The 20,367-nt window shown below is 41.3% G+C and overlaps 2 protein-coding genes across 5 annotated transcripts in view; one reads left to right on the top strand and one right to left on the bottom strand.

Annotated features, from left to right (window-relative positions):
* LOC131198917 (uncharacterized) overlaps positions 1–12,694 on the bottom strand; it is a 33,295-nt gene extending 20,601 nt beyond the window's left edge. For 2 of the 4 annotated variants that reach the window (XR_009155191.1, XM_058184190.1), the window contains exon 1: positions 895–6,278. Coding sequence is in view for 2 of the 4 variants with exons in the window: in XM_058184190.1 (XP_058040173.1) it covers positions 895–986 (92 nt within the window). In the remaining 2 variants the exon portion in view is untranslated. Of the gene's footprint in view, positions 1–894; positions 6,279–8,086; positions 8,159–12,060 lie in introns of those variants that run through there. The other 2 variants (XM_058184191.1, XM_058184192.1) reach the window with 2 other exon arrangements.
* HAP1 (huntingtin associated protein 1) overlaps positions 1–20,367 on the top strand; it is a 321,391-nt gene that overhangs the window by 103,534 nt on the left and 197,490 nt on the right. The gene's annotated exons all lie outside the window — the stretch shown is intronic.

Below are 20,367 nucleotides of genomic sequence, written 5' to 3'. Positions count from 1 at the left end.
ATGGCTAATTCATTTACTGTTGATAATTAATCCTAAAATGCACAAGCTATTGTGTAACAGTGTAACATACCAGGCTAAAGTATGACTGGTTTGTTTGTAATTCAATGTCATACATGCACAACCAAAGTAAACCAACTTTCTCCCTCCTATTGAGCTTCAAAACTGCTTGATAAACTAGTCAGATATGAAATTGAAATACCTGGGAGGCTCCCAGTTAGGGAAAGCGTAGATAATATTATTGTAGGCTATTTGGCTAAAACAGATTATTATGCTTTCTATATTTTTATAAATTTATGACTTATACTATGGTTTGATCTCAGGGATTACTTTCTATATTAACTAGTCTTTTCCAGACCTCCAGACACATCTGACTTCAACAAAGTTAACATGTATTAAAAATATTTAGGTACTTTTAATCCTAAACTCCCTATCAGTGTTCACTGTTGCAAATTAATGGAACATTCCTTGGATGTCTCTGTTCTCCCTCTTTGCTGCAGTTCATATTGTATGTAAGCAAAAGAGTAAGACTGACAGCAATGGGATTTTTACCAGCTAGTTTTGATGTTTCCATTAATAAATTTTAGTTGGTAGGTTCTAAGGAACTCTAGCTTGTTTTGAGATGTACTGTGGACAGAAAATATTCTGAGACAACCACTGTATCCACAGGCAACATCCATGATAACTAAGCATTCTCGTTGGGAAATGTTTATTAATAGTGGCTTGAGCTTTTAGTTTTAATATTACCAAAATGCTCCTCATGAGGAAATTATAACATCTGCATTGCCATTTTCAAAAGTATGAGAGGAGGAAAAAAAGAAGAGAAGGAGGGAAAGGGATAATATGTCCCCTTTCCCATTGTCTTGGAAGTTACAGAAAAAGATCAGAGATACTTACAGAGTTTTCAACTTGAAGGAGATTTTGAGCAAATTCTCTAGTATGTCTATGGTTATTTCTGTAGAACCAAGGTCTCTGCAAAAAAAGGACATGCAGACTTTTCCAGAGATAGGAAGAGTTAGACAATTTGCAGAACACAGCCAGTGAAAATGAATTCATGACATTGAGTGGGAGACTTCGCCTCATTGGTTATCCCTTGACCTAGTTTATGATTGGGCTTACAACACAGTTAACCAAGTTAAGACCTGGCATCTACAGTCACATAATAGGCAAAACTAGATTATTTTAAATCTTACTTTGTGCTCTTTTTTTGGATTAGCATGATATGTTTACGGTTCAGTACACGGACCAAACACAACACACGTTTAGTAGCCAATTTTTATATTCAATGTATGCAAGTGTTGACCAACGTAAGTGTTGAGAACTTGGTTTATCTGATTGGATTGCTCAAATATAAAATGAATAAATATTATTATTTCACTGCTCTGAGCTCCTTGAGGAAAAGGACTCAAATAACAATGTGGTAATTTAAAAGTAATCAAATGATTTGACCAGCTACTGCAGGGAGGTAAAAAATGGATTGCTTCTGCTGAACAATACTGTACACAACTCTTCATCATGCAGAGCCAGACTGGAAAGTTGCCATGACTTAGCCCCCAAGCTGAGTTTCAAATGCCAGGATGTCCGTCCTGCCATATATGAATCAATGCTTAAAGTAAGAAAAGAAATACATATAAAGATGTTCCTTCCTATTAATTAATCACAGCCCATCACTGAGATTGTTGGCACTGGTTTCCATAGGAGTTGTCAGAGCAATTAAGATCCAGAATGATTAAGGGCGTGGGAAGACCCAAGTTCCAGTCTCCACTTAATTGTCTGAACTCCCTCTATGACTTTGGATCAGCCACTCATTCTCAGCCATCCTAACCCACAAGGCTTTTGTTGTAGGGGAATACATAGGTCTTGTGATAAGTTCACACTAAATAAAAATGCTAACTGGTGATTTTGTGCAAGGCTTGAGCTTCAAAGCTTATTCTAAAATAAGTCAATTTGCCTAAAGTCTTCCAGTGGGTACAAAATATATTGGGATGTTTCCCTTTACTGTGTGCTGACAAAGAAACAAATGTAGAATTAAAGCAACTGCATGTAGTTCCATGGATTCATTCATAAATTCCAGTCTAGGTAAGAGATCCAGGACCCAGGATTAAAAATTAATGGAATGAAATGCTGACAATAGCAAATACAAAATATACAATGTTTTCCTACTCCTTTTCCTCTTTTTTACATACATATATAATTCATGCCTATTTTGTTTTCTCCTTACAAAAATAACTCTGTGATTTATTTACAGTTACCAACTTTCCTTCAGACCTCAAGGCAACTATCTAACCTTCTCAATGAAGCCTAGTTCTGGTCTTCTTGTGGGATCTTTTTCCTGATCTAGACAATGTTAAAGCACTGACAGCTAATGACTAGTCCATGGTTATGCTATTCTATGCCTGTAAGAAAATCTGGACCCAGGTAATTCTGACCCTGACCAAGGACCATATTGATCTTCAGATATAGTAGCCCAAGCCAAATTAATCAGGAAAAAAAAAGCTGAATACATTCCAGAGTAAACAAACCCTTAATAAAGCCAAGAGCAACTTCACACATACAGGTATCTCAGTGAGGGCAATTTGTAGAAATGGGAATCCTCAATCTTTCTCAGTGGGTTATGGTTGAGAATCCTGAAGGACAAAAGAGCTGGTTATCAGTTTGGCACAATTGAGGTAGCAGAATAAAAGAGGAAGAATTCAGGTAGCGTATAAGCAACAAATTTTTCAAGTCTTCTTTTGTTCTTTGACCTTAAATAACTTTATTATTAATTACTAATCCTACTAGTAAGAAATAATAAACAAAAGAAATTAAAGGCAGCAGATCTGAAAAAAGAAATATAAATCTAGTTTATATCAGCATTTTTACTTTATCTCTCCACATTTTTCTACCTATAAGCAAGTATCCGTGTTTCCATGCCCATCCCATATTTTGCCTTTACATTTTTCCCTTCTCTCTTTTGAGATCCTCGTCAATTCCATCCCTCCATGTTTTCCTTTTCTCTCAGTCCTCTTTTTTCATGTATTGTTTTGCATTTCAATTCCCACTCAGTTTAAACTACCTCAACAAACTGCATCTCTTCCATACTGGCTAATTACTTTTGTGTTTAATTCACATTTGTTCATCATCAATATTCTTATGGATCCTATGATTTCTTTTTAAGAGGTAATATACTTTTTAAATAACTCATTTCCACTGCATTCAACTTTGTTATATTTATCTGGCATACTTAGTTCTCACTTCCAGTCAAAAAAGTGGCAGGAACATGCTCTTATCCTTAGCAGCATTCCCTGAAAGTTCAAGACTGGTAGCCTTTGATAGATCTTTTCTCCATTTCCCTTTAGAATTACCCAAAGTAAAATTTGCTACTTCTTATGGGAAAGAGTTTATCTGGTTATTTTGCACCACATAAAATGCTATATTTCAAGTGCACTAAACCTATTTCTGATTGTCTTATTCTTTCCTTTAACTTTTTCCGTTCAGTTAAAGAACAGGTTCCTCTTACCACCAAATTCATTCAAAAGCTCCTAATAGGAACTTTGCCTCTTTTTAAATCAATCCCTCATTTCTGAGCACCTCAGTATAATTGCATGTATGTTAAATGGAGCAAAACCATAGTTCTCTACTTGTTCTATAAGATCTTGTGCTAGGTTAAAGGCATACCTAAATTCTTATTCTTTGGGATCATTTCTCCCAAAATGATCCTATTCCATCAAAGGCTTTTTCTCACATTTTACAGATTAAACAATAAAATTAATGCTACCTAAATTCGAGAGATTAATGTTCTCATGGAATACTTTCCAATTTAGTGATTCTTTACTTACAAGAGTTTTTAGAATGAGGTACAGATTGTGTAGTTTCCCAACTCTCCTGTTTAAATTTGCAAATATTTCCACTACAGCGCTTACCTTTTTGTTAAAAACTAAAGTTAAAAATATATGATATTTTTCCTTCCCTCTCTAAGTTGTCTGAACATGAAAAAAGAGGGTTTATGAGAAAATGCTTAGTATCTCAAAGAGTGCCTTAAAGCTCTGCCATTGTATTTTGGGTGACTTGCCTTAAATATATTTTAGCAGTAATGACTTTATGGACCATTGCTATACTAATAGTGCCTCGAATCTCACTTATCTATTATGTATTTATATAGCTCATTTATAAGAATTCATCACAAAATGCTAGTTATTGTTACTCCAAGGAAGAGGTGTGGAATAACCAATGTTATGGGAACAATGGGATGTAAAGTCATAACAATGTAAGAAAATATCCCAGATATATCCTGGTGGGAGATCAAGACATCTGCCTTGGAGACCAACTTAGAGACTGTTGGCTCTCCCTACTCAGAGGCTATATCTTCCCCCTTCTCCTTCAAAAGAGAAATGTTTGGGATTGAAAGCCATCTTACAAACCTGTTGATCTCCTGCAAGCATTAGAGGAGAGTTTGTGCCCCATTGTTAGAAGCCATCTATCTCACCCACTATCTGAAAGAGTTTCACTTTCACTTACAACTTGTATAGCAACTGCATCCCGTGCCAGGCCTGAAAAGCCCCCTGTTTTATCTGCACAATACGGTTGCCACTGAGATTGCTGGAAAGGAAAGGAAAGCAAGAAAGCTATGTAGAACGTCTTCCACTGTATTAAATAAACAACAGATAAAATAAAGCAGACCCAAAAACTTTCTTCTTCTTCTTCGTTGACTGGGGATACGAGAATTATGTGCAGGGTGAGAGTGATTTCTTCCTTTTCCAATGAACTAAGCTAGTATACTACCATTTTGACCTTTTCAACAATCACTCCAGGCTTCCTCCAATTACCATGCTAGTTCTTTAGTTAGAAGCTTCAATGCATGTTAGGGTTAAGGTATCATTACTTAATAGGATGGCAGAGCTCATGATTCAAAGGGCTAATGAAATTCCCTGCAAGCCATATAATTTTGCCTCTAGAGATTCCAATTCATAGTAAGCCCTACAACTCTATAAAAACACTTTAGGCTCTTCCCACTTATGAAGACTCAGGTCTGGCCCTGACAATCAAACCTAGAGCTGAATTTTGAACCACTCAGAGTTCAGTCTGAACTCATACAGTACTTCTTAGAAAATGCAAAATTCATTTATCCTTGAGTCCAAGCTCCCTCTCCCCATTTTAAAAAGGGTTGAGGGCAGTCAACCATTCAATAATAAGTCATTGACACACCTACAGCTGGAAGATTAATTGCCATTTGATTTCAGTTTGCCTCCTACCCCAATTTTCACCATGGTTTAAACTGGGGAGGTTTTTTTTTACTTAAAGACTTACATAGATTGCAGAAGTGGAACAGGTTCAAATGCGTTTTTCTCAATGGTCTGTATTTGATTATATGAGATATCCCTGTTTAAAAGAGCACACACATTATATTGCACCTGGAACAAAATGTCAGCTCCATCTTCACCTCTCACAGTTGCTTTATTTGTTTTTCATTTATTTGCTAGCCTGTAATATATAGCTTTAATAAAATATAACAAGCCAATATGTGGTGCATGGATGAGATTGGCACAGCACTTCACACATACCAAGCCTCCTTGTGCCATTGTTTTTCCATCCACCCCCTTATAGTTTAATTCTTGTTTGCAGCACTATTAGGCATGGTAGCAAGCAGAACATTCAAAACAGGGAATTATAGCCCCGCGTAAAGCCAGTTTGGTGTAGTGGTTAAGGCACGATGCTAGAAGGCAGGAGACTGTGAGTTCCAGATCCACCTTAGGCATGAAAACTGTCTGGGTGACTTTGGATCAGTCTCTCTCTCTCTCTCTTAGCCAAACTCACCTTACAGGGTTGTTGTTTTAGGGAAAATAGGAGGAGGAAGGAGTATATTGTGTATTTACTGTCTCGAGTTATTAATAAAAAATAATAATAAAGGTGGAGTATAAACAACCTATCTGAAGGGCATCAGCTTGGAGAAGGCTGTCCTAAAACTTTGCAGATATGTCTGTCTCCCACACTGCTGCTTTTAGTAAAAGGTTGAAAATGAGCACATTTCTGGAGGGCTTTTAAGGACTTATGGCGTATATTTGTTTTTGTTTTATCTACTTTTTAAAAATTCTTTATTGTATTTTTATATCTTGTTGGTCACCAAGAATCTGGTAATTGTGCTGGCATACAACTTTGTTCCCTAAGCAAATAAGCATGATGAAATCCCCTAGAACTATAAGATTGGGGAACTCCAGTGCCAACTAGCAATCTCATCTAATCCCTAATTTCACAAGTAAGGCCTCATATCCAGCTATCTAAGGGCAGCACCCATTCTCAACTCTACCCAAACATAGCAATTCCGCTAACATAGCTTTGGTACCATACTCCTTCTTCATGCTCAGCCAGGTCTACAGTAATGCACAGCAAAATTTAAAATTAGGGTTATAACTATATTAAAAACCAATATTATTCAAAAGCACCAGCTGAATAATCAGCACTTCAAAGGATGTCCGGTGCTGGCAGATGCTAACCCAGTTCAAATTAACTTTGCTAAAAGGCTAAGGATAATTCTACAATAACCAAATGTTTTAACTCTCAGCCTTCCTGATTCTGTTAGTCTAAGGCTGATTTGGACTGTTTTGATTATTTTCTACAACAGGACATCATAATTATAAGCATATGGAATTATACAAATTGTAAAGAAGAGCTAATCAGTGCTGGCCTGGTTTGATTAATGGTTGAACTGAACACAGACTTCTCAGCCAAACAACATCCATTCACTGGTCAACTCGGTGTTTTTTCTCATCCTGCCTTCTTTGATCAATCCCTAAATTCACACTGATTCACCCTCCGCACAAAAACAATAATTTTAATAAGTCTAATTTCCCTCCATGTTTTTGCGGTCATTGTGGAGGACATCTCAATACTTCTGCCTTTTGGCTTCTTTATCTAGGAATGGTCTAAAACTTGGCAACTCCAAATCTCAACCAGCAAATGCTCCGTCTTACAAATTGGAAAAAAGAACCTAAACTCTAAGTACAAACTTGATGGACATTATCTTACAGATGACCCTCACCCTGTTAAAGACCTTGGAGTTTTCATATCAAATGATCTAAGTGCCAAAGCCCTCTGCAACTACATCGCAAAAAAGGCTTTAAGAGTTGTAAACCTAATCTTGCGTAGCTTCTTCTCCAATAACACTACATTACTAACCAGAGCATATAAAACATTTGCTAGACCAATTCTTGAATACAGCTCGACTGTCTGGAACCCATACCATATTTCTGACATCAATACAATTGAATGTGTCCAGAAATATTTTACAAGAAGAGTTCTCCACTCCTCTGAATACAACAAAATACCTTATGCCACCAGACTTGAAATCCTGGGTTTAGAAAATTTAGAACTATGCCACCTTCGACATGACCTGACTTTAACTCATAGAATCATCTATTACAATGTCCTTCCTGTCGAAGACTACTTCAGCTTCAATTGCAACAATACACAAGCATACAATAGATTTAAGCTTAATGTTAACCACTCCAATCTTGATTGCAGAAAATATGACTTCAATAACAGAGTTGTTAATGCTTGGAATAAACTACCTGACTCTGTGGTCTCTTCCCAAAATCCCCAAAGCTTCAGCCAAAAACTATCTATTATTGACCTCACCCCATTCCTAAGAGGTCTATAAGGGGCGGTACATAAGAGCACAAGCATGCCTACCGTTCCTGTCCTATTGTTTCCTTTTGTTATATGCAATTAATATAGTTATTACATACTCATGCTTATATATTGTATAGTTATTAAATGCTTATGCTTATATATACTGTGTGACAAAAATAAATAAATAAAAAAATAAAATAAAATAAAAATGCCAGCCCACTACTGAGCAATTTCAGTGTCAGGAAACCAGAGGAGGCAATCATGTCAAAGGAAAGGCAGGAATACAGCTTCAAATGCAAGGAAGCAAATCACTCCTTCAAAAGGGAAGACCCAAGCCCAGAAAAATCATAGGAATAAAGTGTAAGGTTTAAAATTGCATGCTCTACTTGTTATGAACTTGATCATTAGGAGTTTCACTCAATTTAAAAGTGGGACAGTTCTTTGGGAAATAGCAAGTAAGACATGGCTAGGGATAGAAACTTACAGGTGTATGAGTGAAAGCAAGCCATTTAGAGATGTATTATCCAGTCTGGTCAAGTGATTGTTCTTGAAGATCCTAAAGAGATGGAAGAAAATTTAGAACAGACAGACAAAATCACAGCCTTTTGCTGTGGTGGCAGATGAACACCATACTGTCTATTTCACTAGTCTACATACACACACACACACACACACACACACACACACACACACACACACACACACACACATAATAATAATAATAATAATATTATTATTATTATTATTATTATTATTATTATTATTATTATTATTATTATTATTATTATTATTATTATTATTATTATTTAATTTGTATACCGCCCTTCTCCCGAAGGACTCAGGGCGGTGAACAAGCAAAATAAAACAACAGTCAAATACATACAATAAAATATCAATTAAAAAACTTATTAAATTTAGCCCGAATTTAAATACCTTTAAAATCCAAAAAACCTAATTTAAAAATTTAAAACCCTAAAAACAACTAAAAAGTTCTATGCCAGTCCCGCACGGGTAAATAAATAGGGCTTAAGCTCGCAGCGAAAGGTCCAAAGGTCTGGAAGTTGGCGAAGTCCAGAGGGAAGCTCGTTCCATAGGGTAAGAGCCCCCACAGAGAAGGCCCTTCCCCTGGGGGCCGCCAGCCAACATTGCTTGGCTGACGGCACCCTAAGGAGTCCCTCTCTGTGAGAGCGCACGGGTCGGTGGGAGGCAAACGGTGGCAGTAGGCGGTCCCGTAAGTAACCTGGTCCTAAGCCATGGAGCGCTTTAAAGGTGGTAAACAACACCTTGAAGTGCACCCGGAAGACCACAGGCAGCCAGTGCAGTCTGCGCAGGATTGGTGTTATATGGGAGCTCCGACCAGCTCCCTCTATCACCCGCGCAGCTGCATTCTGAACTAGCTGAAGCCTCAGGGTGGTCCTCAAGGGGAGCCCCATGTAGAGAACATTGCAGTAGTCCAGGCGAGAGGTAACAAGAGCATGAGTGACTGTGCATAAGGAATCCCGGTCGAGAAAGGGGCGCAACTGGCGGATCAGGCGTACCTGATAAAAAGCTCTCCTGGAGATGGTCGTCAAGTGTTCTTCAAAAGACAACCATCCATCTAGGAGAACGCCTAAGTTGTGCACCCTCTCCATTGGGGCCAACGACTCGCCCCCAACAGTCAGCCGTGGTTGCAGCTGACTGAACCGGGATGCCGGCATCCACAGCCACTCCGTCTTGGAGGGGTTGAGCTTGAGACTGTTTCTCCCCATCCAGACCCGCACGGCTTCCAGACACCGGGACAGCACTTCGACAGCTTAGTTGGGGTGACCCGGGATGGAAAAGTACAGCTGCGTGTCGTCAGCGTACAGTTGGTAACTCACCCCAAAGCCACTGATGATCTCGCCCAGTGGCTTCATATAGATGTTGAACAGGAGGGGCAAGAGAATCGACCCCTGAGGCACCCCATACATGAGGCGCCTCATGGTCGATCTCTGCCCCCCTGTCAACACTGTCTGCGACCGGTCAGAGAGGTAGGAGGAGAACCACCGATAAATGGTGCCTCCCACTCCCAAACCCTCCAACTGGCACAGCAGGATACCATGGTCGATGGTATCAAAAGCCGCTGAGAGATCTAGTAGGACTAGGGCAGAGGAATAACTCCTATCCTGAGCCCTCCAGAGATCATCAACCAATGCGACCAAAGCTGTCTCTGTGCTGTATCCAGGCCAAAAGCTGGACTGGAACGGGTCTAGATAGACCGTTTCATCCAGGAACTGGGGTAGCTGACATGCCACCACACTCTCTACAACCTTCGCCACAAAGCGAAGGTTGGAGACAGGACGGTAATTACCTAAAATGGCCGGGTCCAGGGAAGACCTCTTGAGGAGGGGGTCTCACCACCGCCTCTTTCAAGGCGGGAGGGACAACTCCCTTCAACAAAGAAGCATTAATAATTCCCTGGAGCCAGCCCCGTGTCACCTCTTGTGTGGCCAGCACCAACCAGGAGGGACACAGGTCCAATAAACATATAGTGGCATTAAGCCTACCCAGCAACCTGTCCACATCCTCAGGAGTCACAGGATCAAACTCATCCCAAACAGTCTCAACAAGACGAGGCTCTGACGTCCCACCTGGATCTACCCAATTTTGGTCTAAACCGTCTCGGAGCTGAGCAATTTTATCGTGCAGATACCTACTAAAATCCTCAGCTCGGCCTGCAAGGGGTCATCCCGCGCCTCCTGCTGCAGGAGAGAGCGGGTCACCCGAAACAGGGCGGCCGGGCGGTTATCTGCCAATGCAATAAGGGAGGAGACGTATGTACGTTTAGCCTCCCTCAATGCCACCAGGTAAGTCTGAATAAATGACCTAACCAGTGTTCGGTCAGCTTTGGAATGGCTAGACCGCCAGACACTCTCTAGGTGTCTTTTCCGGCATTTCATCTCCCTCAGCTCCTCAGTAAACCAAGGAGCTGGTTGAGACCTACGCCGGGTCAGAGGCCGCAAAGGCACAACATGGTCCAGAGCCCCAGCCGCGGCCTGTTCCCAGGCCGCGACTAGTTCTTTGGCCGTGCCGCAGACCAGTTCCTCAGGAAACGGCCCAAGCTCCATCAGGAACCTCTCCGGGTCCATCAGGCGCCTGGGACGGAACCAACGCATTGGTCCCATCTCCCTGCAGTGTTGGGTCGCGGTCCGAAAGTCCAGATGAAGGAGAGAATGATCCGACCATGACAAAGGTTCAATGACTATATCACCCAGTTCCAGATCATTCATCCACTGACCCGAGATAAAAATCAGATCTAGTGTGCCTCCCCCGATGTGAGTAGGGCCATCCACTACTTGAGTCAGGTCCATGGCTGTCATGGAAGCCATGAACTCCCGAACCGCCGAAATGCTGCGCCGGTTGATGGCAGGTTGAAATCCCCCATGACCATCAGTCTAGGGGTCTCAACCACCAACCCGGCAAGCATCTCCAGCAACATGGGCAGGGCTGTTGTCACGCAGCAAGGAGCCAGGTACGTGATCAACAAGCCCACCTGAGTCCTATGGCCCCACTTCACATAGAGGGTTTCACAACCAGATATCTGAGGTACAGTGGTCTCCCTCGGATCTAGACTTTCCTTAATAACGACCGCCACCCCTCCACCTCTACCTTGAGCCCTCGGCTGGTGGAATGCTCAAAAACCTGGTGTGCACATCTCGATCAGGGGGGTCCCTCCTTCCGTGCCCAACCAGGTTTCCGTAATGCCCACAAGGTCTGCGGTCCCCTCCTGAATAAGATCAGAAATCGGGGGGCTTTGTTCACCACAGACCTCGCATTGCATAACATCAGGCGAAGGTCCAAGCTCTGAGGAATCTGGTCACTTGGGGAACAGGAGAAATCTGAGGGGCCGGAGCACGCAATCGCTCTTAGACAGTGAGCGCGTACTCCCGAAACACGATATGGCCCCCCGCTTCCGCCATATCTGCTCCTCCCACTTACTGTGCCGATGGAATAACCCTGATGAACTGGAACAAGATCCTCCCTCATCACCTCTGGACCTAATATAGTAACGCCGCAAGTACCCGCAGTAACTGGCCCCCTCCCCGACGGGTTTTCTTTCCCATCTCCCAACTCACCCCCCAATCCAAACCCATCACTATTCACCCTCCCATTAAAACTCCCCTTAAAACTCCCCTTAAAACTCCCCTTAAAAATTCCCTGAAAACTTTTAATTAAAAATCCTCTAAGCCTCCTATTTTTAGCATGCCACCTCTCGGGGTTCCAAAACCTGTCCTCAAGGTGGGCCCTCGATAACGTAGAGGGCCAAACCCGCGAGAGAGGGGAGTCTCGCAGGGCAAGAAGGTCAGCTGCATGCAGTGGTGCATGCAGTGGTACATGCAGTGGTGAGACACTTGTGATGCATAACCACCAGGCGCTAACATTGGAAATGGATATTCCTTCCATGTTAGTTATGTAGGATGAACGTGAGCATATACTTACAAGTATTCAGTCCAAGGATAGGCCCACCACACCCGTTTATTAATGGAAGAAACTGTGTTTCCAGTAAAATCCCTGAAGGGAAAAAATGAATATAAGAGAATACATACAATTTAAATGTACAGAATGTCTTGAAATAAGCATTATGTTCTATCTCTGATTTGTACATCACATTAATCTTACACACTAAATGGAGATACATCTGAAAAGAAAATGATACAACTCAAGCCACCACAAAATCTTCTTAAGATCAGACACAGGTGTTTAAAGAAAAGCAGGGAAGGAGCTGCAGTTGTCTTTCCCCTTACACACAATCTCATTTTTATTATTCACAGACTGGTGAGGCTATGGTCAGCTGGCATCTCTAACCTTCACAAACAACAGTGAGAGACAATGACAGTTGCAATTCAGTCACCTCTGGAAAGTCACAAGTTGCCTATAAGTAGACTTTAAAATGAAATATTGGGAAGAAACTGATCTTACAATATTTCTTGAGCTGGCTCTACACTGGGGCAAGCAGCTGCCTTGACATTTCTGCTAAAAAAACAAGTCAAACAATAAACTAAACTGAAAATGAGAACATAACAACTCTTCTGAGACCCTATTATAGTTATGCGTGTTGATTTGTCTATATTCTTATAAAAATACAGCAGGCTTAGTTAAAATATGTTGGGACTAAGGCTTCACTTTCTTTAGTATCACATGAATTTCACAATTTCTAAATATATAAAAAGAATTGGAAGACAGTTGATTTTTATGCCTAAGGGAGGTCTAGAACTCAGAGTTTAATGATTTCAAGGCCAGATCTAAATTATACTAAACTGGCTATTTTTTTTATTTATTTATTTATTTATTTATTTATTTATTTATTTATTTATTTATTTATTTATTTATTTATTTATTTATTTATTATTCATACTTTTATACCGCCCTATCTCCCTAGGGACTCAGGGCGGTTTACAGCCATATAAAAAACATAAATATATACAGAGTAAAACATTAATTTAAAAAACTTATTATATAGGCCAAATATTTAAAATAGAGATATAAATAATAAAACCCCATTTAAAACCAGATTTAAAATTTAAACATTTAAAAATTTAAAATTCTAGTCCAGTCCTGCGCAGATAAATAGATGTGTCTTAAGCTCGCGGCGGAAGGCTCGAAGGTCAGGAAGTTGGCGAAGTCCTGGGGGAAGCTCGTTCCAGAGGGTGGGAGCCCCCACAGAAAAGGCCCTTCCCCTGGGTGTCCCAAGTCGGCACTGCCTGGCCGACGGCACCCTGAGGAATCCCTCTCTGTGAGAGCACACGGGTTGGTGAGAGGCATTTGGTGGCAGCAGACGGTCCCGTAAGTAGCCCGGCCCTATGCCATGGAGCGCTTTGAAGATCATTACCAAAACCTTGAAGCGCACCCGGAAGGCCACAGGCAGCCAGTGCAGTCTGCGCAGGAGAGGTATTACATAGGAGCCCCGAGGGGCTCCCTCTATCACCCGCGCAGCCTCATTCTGAACTACCTGGAGTCTCCGGGTGCTCCTCAAGGGGAGCCCCACGTAGAGAGCATTGCAGTAATCTAGACGAGATGTCATGAGAGCATGAGTGACTGTGCATAGGGCATCCCGGTCTAGAAAGGGGCGCAACTGGCGAACCAGGCGAACCTGGTAAAAAGCTCTCCTGGAGACGGCCGTCAAATGGTCTTCGAAAGATAGCCGTCCATCCAGGAGGACGCCCAAGTTGTGCACCCTCTCCATTGGGGCCAATGACTCGCCCCCAACAGTCAGCCGCGGCTGCAGCTGACTGTACCGGGATGCCGGCATCCACAGCCACTCCGTCTTGGAGGGATTGAGCTTGAGCCTGTTTCTCCCCATCCAGACCCGTACGGCTTCCAGACACCAGGAAAACACCTCGATAGCTTCGTTGGGGTGGTCCAGTGTGGAAAAGTACAGCTGAGTGTCGTCAGCGTACAGCTGGTACCTCACACCGAAACCACTGATGATCTCACCCAGCGGCTTCATATAGATGTTGAACAAGAGGGGCAAGAGAATCGACCCCTGAGGCACCCCACAAGTGAGGCGTCTCGGGGCCGACCTCTGCCCCCCCGTCAACACTGTCTGCGACCAATCGGAGAGATAGGAGGAGAACCACCGATAAATGGTGCCTCCCACTCCCAATCCCTCCAACCGGTGCAGCAGGATACCATGGTCGATGGTATCAAAAGCCGCTGAGAGGTCTAATAGGACCAAGGAACAACCCCTATCCCTGGCCCTCCAGAGATCATCCACCAACGCGACCAAAGCCGTCTCAGTGCTGTAACCGGGCCGAAAACCGGACTGGAACGGGTCTAGATAGACGGTTTCCTCCAGGTACTGGGGTAGCTGACATGCCACCACACTCTCTACAACCTTCGCCGCGAAGCGAAGGTTGGAGACCGGACGATAATTACCTAAAACAGCTGGGTCCACGGAAGGCTTCTTGAGGAGAGGCCTCACCACCGCCTCTTTCAAGCAATTTGCTCCCAGAAGCACGAAACTGAAGCCTGAAGATGACGAATGAGACTTTGTCGAAACGTCGCCAAGACACTTCCAATTTTACGCGGGAGAAAACCCGAATAACCAAAGACCTACATACAAACACCCGCGAAAACCTCAGAAAACAAATCTATATCTATATCTATATCTATGATAATTTTTTGTTTTTTGTTATTTGATATTTGTTATTTGTTATTTGTATTTTGTTATTTGAACCTACTTTGGAAAAGTGTGTATCAAGTATTACAGATCAGTCACACAAGAAGAGCAAGGTATCCAAAAAGAGAAGCCACCTTCTGATTGGTGATTCAATTGTAAGGGATGTAAATTTAGGAAAGGATATGGAGGTTTTGAAAGACGTCAGGTGTCTACCTGGTGCTACTGCCAGCAGAGACAAGAGGCGTATTCTTAAGATAGTCAAGAATGCCAGTAAGGATTCTGATGTTGATGCTATTATACATCTTGGCACAAATGATCTGTCCCAAAAGGATGTGCTCTCTGTGCAGAATGATTTCCAGAGCTTAGGGTATGAACTTAATAGCATAGGTTGTAGGCTTAACTTTTCAGAGGTTTTACCAGTACATAAGGAACAAAAAGGTAAAGGCCAGCGTGTAGTGGAGTTTAATGTGTGGCTAAAGGAGTGGTGTAAAAGGAAGGCTTTGGTTTTATTAGTCATGATGTCTGCAACTGGTCCAATGAAAAATTGTACAAAGAGATGGATTGCATCCATCAAAGAAAGGGACTGAGTTACTCAGCAATACATTCACAGATTTTCTGGATAAACATTTAAACTGAACAGTGGGGACAGAGAATTAACTGATATAGAAAATTTCTGTCCCCAGCAATCGAAAACTAAAAGGGTTATCAGTGCATGTAACATAGATGTCTGTATGGGTAAGACTATCAACCATGCTATCAAGCAAAACCAAGCATTTAACAGTGAGTGCCATACCATGTGCACTAAACCAACAGGTGGCAAGAAAGTAGGGCAGTCAACACAGGTTATGTAGACAGTAAACACAAGATCAATCCAAATGGACTCAAATGTCTATACACCAATGCACAGAGTATGAGGAATAAACAGGGTGAATTAGAAATCCAAGTAAATGAGGGTAGATATGATATTGTTGCCATTACGGAAACTTGGTGGGATGAAACTGACAAATGGAACATACAGCTAGAGGGATATAAATTATTTAAAAGAAATAGACCAAATAAAAGAGGAGGTGGAGTTGCACTATATATAAGAAATAACTACATCTCTACAGAAATAGAGCACAACAATGATGAAAATCATCTTGAATGTATTTGGGTCAATATAAAAGGGTGAAAACGATATTGCCATAGGTCTATACTATAGGCCACCCAACCAAACAGAGGAAGTAGATGAACTTTTGCTAGTCAGCTAACTAAGGTATGTAGGAAGCACATCACAGTAGTAATGGGGATTTTAACTACCCTGACATCAACTGGGAAACAAACTCTGCACCAAGTGGAAGATCCAACAGGTTCCTAACAAACCTAGCAGACAACTTTGTTTCCCAAAAATAGAGAAGGCGACAAGGATCAGCCATATTGGACTTAATTCTCACTAACAGAGATGAAATGATAGAAGGTGTTGAAGCTACAGGAACCTTGGGGCAAGTGACCACGCAATATTGGAATTCGACATTAAGCAAATACAGGTAGTAGAACAAAGTCAAACTAGAGTCTTGGACTTTAAGAGAGCTAATTTCAATAAACTTAGAGAGCTTGAGAAGGATTCAATGGATGAGAATCCTCAGGGGAAAACAACTCAAGAAGCTTGGGAAATTTTGAAAAGTGAGATTATAAAAGCACAGTCTAACACAATACCAATGAAGAAGAAAATAGTAGATCTCAAAAGAAACCAGCATGGATGCATAAAGAACTATCTGACAAATTGAAAGACAAAAGGACAAATATAAAAAGTGGAAAGAGGGGCAAATAACTAAGGCAGAATATCAGCAAATAGCCGAGCCTGTAAAGATGAAGTGAGGAAAGCTAAGGCTCACAATGAACAAAGGCTAGCGACAAAAGTAAAAATAACAAAAAGCTTCTTCCAACATGTTAAAAACAAGAAAAAGTCAAGGAAACAATTGGCCCATTGCTGGGAGAAAGTGGCAAGAAGATGACAAGCAACAGGAGAAAGCAGATCTACTTAACTCATATTTTGCATCTGTCTTTACACAAAAGGAAAAACAATCCAACCTATCAAAACAGCACTACAAAAACAGATTAGAAACACAAGTTAAAATAGGGAAGAAAATGGTAAGTGAACACCTGTCTACCCTAGACGAGTTCAAATCACCAGGACCGGATGGATTACACCCCAAGGTTCTGAAGGAACTGGCAGACGTGATCTCAGAACCACTGAACTATATCTTTCAAAGATCCTGGAGCACAGGGAGCTGCCAGAGGACTGGAAAAGAGCTGATGTAGTTCCCATCTTCAAAAAGGAAAAACAGATCCAGGAAACTACAGACCTATCAGTCTGACCTCAATACCGGGGAAGATTCTGGAAAAGATAATCAAGCAACGAATCACCGAACACCTAGAAGCAAACAAAGTAATAACCAAAAGCCAACATGGGTTTGTCAAAAACAGATCATGCCAGACTAATCTTATCGCATTCTTTGACAAAATGACAAAATTAGTAGACCAGAGGAATGCTGTTGATATAATTTACTTGGACTTCAGTAAAGCATTTGATAAAGTAGACCATAACGTACTACTAGATAAAGTAGAAAAATGTGGGTTAGACAGCACCACCACCAGATGGATTCGTAACTGGCTGACCAACCGCACTCAATGTAGTTCAACGGAACTACATCCACATGGAAGGAAGTATGCAGTGGAGTACCCCAAGGCTCTGTTTTAGGCCCAGTACTCTACAAAATCTTCATCAATGACTTGGACGAGGGGATAGATGGGGAACTCATCAAATTTGCAGATGACACCAAGCTGGCAGGAATAGCCAACACTCCAGAAGATAGGCTCAAGTTACAGAAAGATCTTGACAGACTTGAACATTGGGCGCTATCTAACAAAATGAAATTCAACAGTGAAAAAAGTAAGGTTCTACATTTAGGCCAAAAAAACAAAATGCACCAGTACCGTATATGTGGTACCTTGCTCAATAGTAGTACCTGTGAGAGGGATCTTGGAGTCCTAGTGGATAACCATTTAGATATGAGCCAGCAGTGTGCAGCAGCTGTTAAAAAAGCCAACACAGTTCTGGGCTGCATAAACAGAGGGATAGAATCAAGATCATGTGAAGTGTTAGTGCCACTTTATAATGCCTTGGTAAGGCCACACTTGGAATATTGCATCCAGTTTTGGTCGCCACGATGTAAAAAAGATGTTGAGACTCTAGAAAGAGTGCAGAGAAGAGCAACAAAGATGATTAGGGACTGGAGGATAAAACATATGAAGAACGGTTGCAGGAACTGGGTATGTCTAGTTTAACAAAAAGAAGGACTAGGGGAGACATGATAGCTGTGTTCCAATATCTCAGGGGCTGCCACAAAGAAGAGGGAGTCGGGCTGTTCTCCAAAGCACCTGAGGGTAGAACAAGAAGCAATGGGTGGAAACTGATCAAGGAAAGAAGCAACTTAGAACTAAGGAGAAATTTCCTGACAGTTAGAACAATTAATAAGTGGAACGACTTGCCTTCAGAAGTTGTGAATGCTCCAACACTGGAAATTTTTAAGAAAATGTTGGATAACCATCTGACTGAGATGGTGTAGGGTTTCCTGCCTGGGCAGGGGGTTGGACTAGAAGGCCTCCAAGGTCCCTTCCAACTCTGATGTTATGTTATGTTATAAGCTGTACCATATTTTTTGGAGTGTAAGACATACTTTTCCCCCCAATAGAGGCTGAAAATTTGGGTGCATCTTATACTCCAAATGTAGCCAAGTCCACCCGCTGACCCCTAACCTTCGCCCTCGGCACTTCCTCTTCCTGGCTACAGCGATTGCCACAGACGATGGCTTATGTGTCTCTTTTTCAGCCTCCAAATGCTCCGTTTGAGTGCCATCCAAGGCTGCAGGGATCGCCACAGCATATTGCCGCCGATCGCCACCTCTGGGCATTGTGTTTTAGGCCTCCGTACCAATCCTTTTGGCTCTGCGTGACATGTTTTTGGGCTGCGATGTGCTTTGGCAATTTTACATATGTGCTCACAACCAGCAAACTAATGTGCTGAAACTGACCAGGCTAAGGATGCTAGCCTGATGAATACCTGGTAGACAAAGGCAGAATTCCTCCCCCCCTATTTTCCTCCCCAAAAACTTAGGGGTGTCTTACATTCTGGAGCATCTTATACTCTGAAAAATTGATAATTTTTTAAAAAAAGTGCCGTTGGCTTTTCCAACAAAGTTCTTTGCCTAATCTAAAATGTAACCTTTGAGTATGTTAATAATGCTGCATCCAAAGGTGTATTTTATGCCTATCTGCCTCCAGTGTTCAGAATATCTACTTTAGTTTCAGATTAATTTTTTAATTAGGTCCTCTCCAGATGTTTTGAATGAAGCGTTTGAACACCTACAAAAGCTATTAAGCTTCCAGACCTATTGAATCACATTTTCCATACTTGCAGTTAGCACACCCATGTTAAAAGGGGATGATTGAGACTGTAATGCAACAACAAATTGTGATATTGCCACTGCCCTTTATAACCAATTTTTTTGTTGTTGTTGGTTGCTATCTCGTCTGTTTTTGTGTGTCTTTGAGTCATTAATGACTTTAGGCAACTGCCTGTACTATTACTTGCAATTTTTCTTGTCAGGATTTAAGAAGTGGTTTGTCATAACATTCTTCCTAGGGCTGAAAGAGTGTGACAGGCCCAAAGTCACACTACCATTTAGACTAGGGCAACTGTTAAGATATATAATTTTTTTAAAAAAATCTAGCTTTGGCTAGATGATAAGGGAAGAGCATAGCAAAACAATTATTAAATGAGAAAAAACAAAGAAAAAAAACCAATATCCCCTCCCCAAAAAAAACCTCTCATAAAGGAAAGTCCACTTGCCTTTTGAAAAAAACACGTTTTGGGTCAGCCAAAATTTTGATGCCTGAAAATCTCAATAGATATTAAACCAGACAGTTCACACCGAATACATAGATCGGAAGGTTACGAGCTACTATGATTGACTTTACATAACATGAAGGGCCATATAAAAATGAACTTCACATTATGCAATGTGGATCCCTAAAACATAGGGATGACCAAATGACTCTGGAACATGCTGATCATTTTACCATGATTCCTGATATCATAGAATTGCTGATCTCTTTATAGCTAATGAGCTGATTTCACAAGATCACACAGATATTTGTGATTATTTTTTGGGGGGTCAGAGCCACTGTAGATAATATTATATATTTCAACTGGAAAATCAGTTTGTAAGGCCTGACTATCATTCTCCAGCTACTAAAAGACATCACTGCAAATTACCCAAAGCTCGAAAAAAGAGGGAGAAATAGTGGAGGAAGTAGGGTAATAGCACTTAAGACTTGTATATACAGGTATACACAGTGTACATTTCAGGATATACAACTTTTCACCTTTATGCTTATTGTACCTGAGAATAATAAGCCTAATCTTCCTCTCACTTGTAACAAAAATTTCCTTCCCTTAAAGTGGATTTCCCTTCTCAATTATAGGTGTGGTAGTTCCTCCAAGACTTAAATACTCACAGCATGACAAAAATATAGGGATGACCAAATGGCTCTGGAACAGGCACATGGCTGAGACCAGGAAAATT

The sequence above is a fragment of the Ahaetulla prasina genome, chromosome 4, assembly GCF_028640845.1.
Source record: "Ahaetulla prasina isolate Xishuangbanna chromosome 4, ASM2864084v1, whole genome shotgun sequence".
Taxonomy (NCBI): Eukaryota; Metazoa; Chordata; class Lepidosauria; order Squamata; family Colubridae; genus Ahaetulla; species Ahaetulla prasina.
Note: the sequence above shows the minus strand (reverse complement) of the source record. Positions and strands in the feature narration are given on the sequence as shown.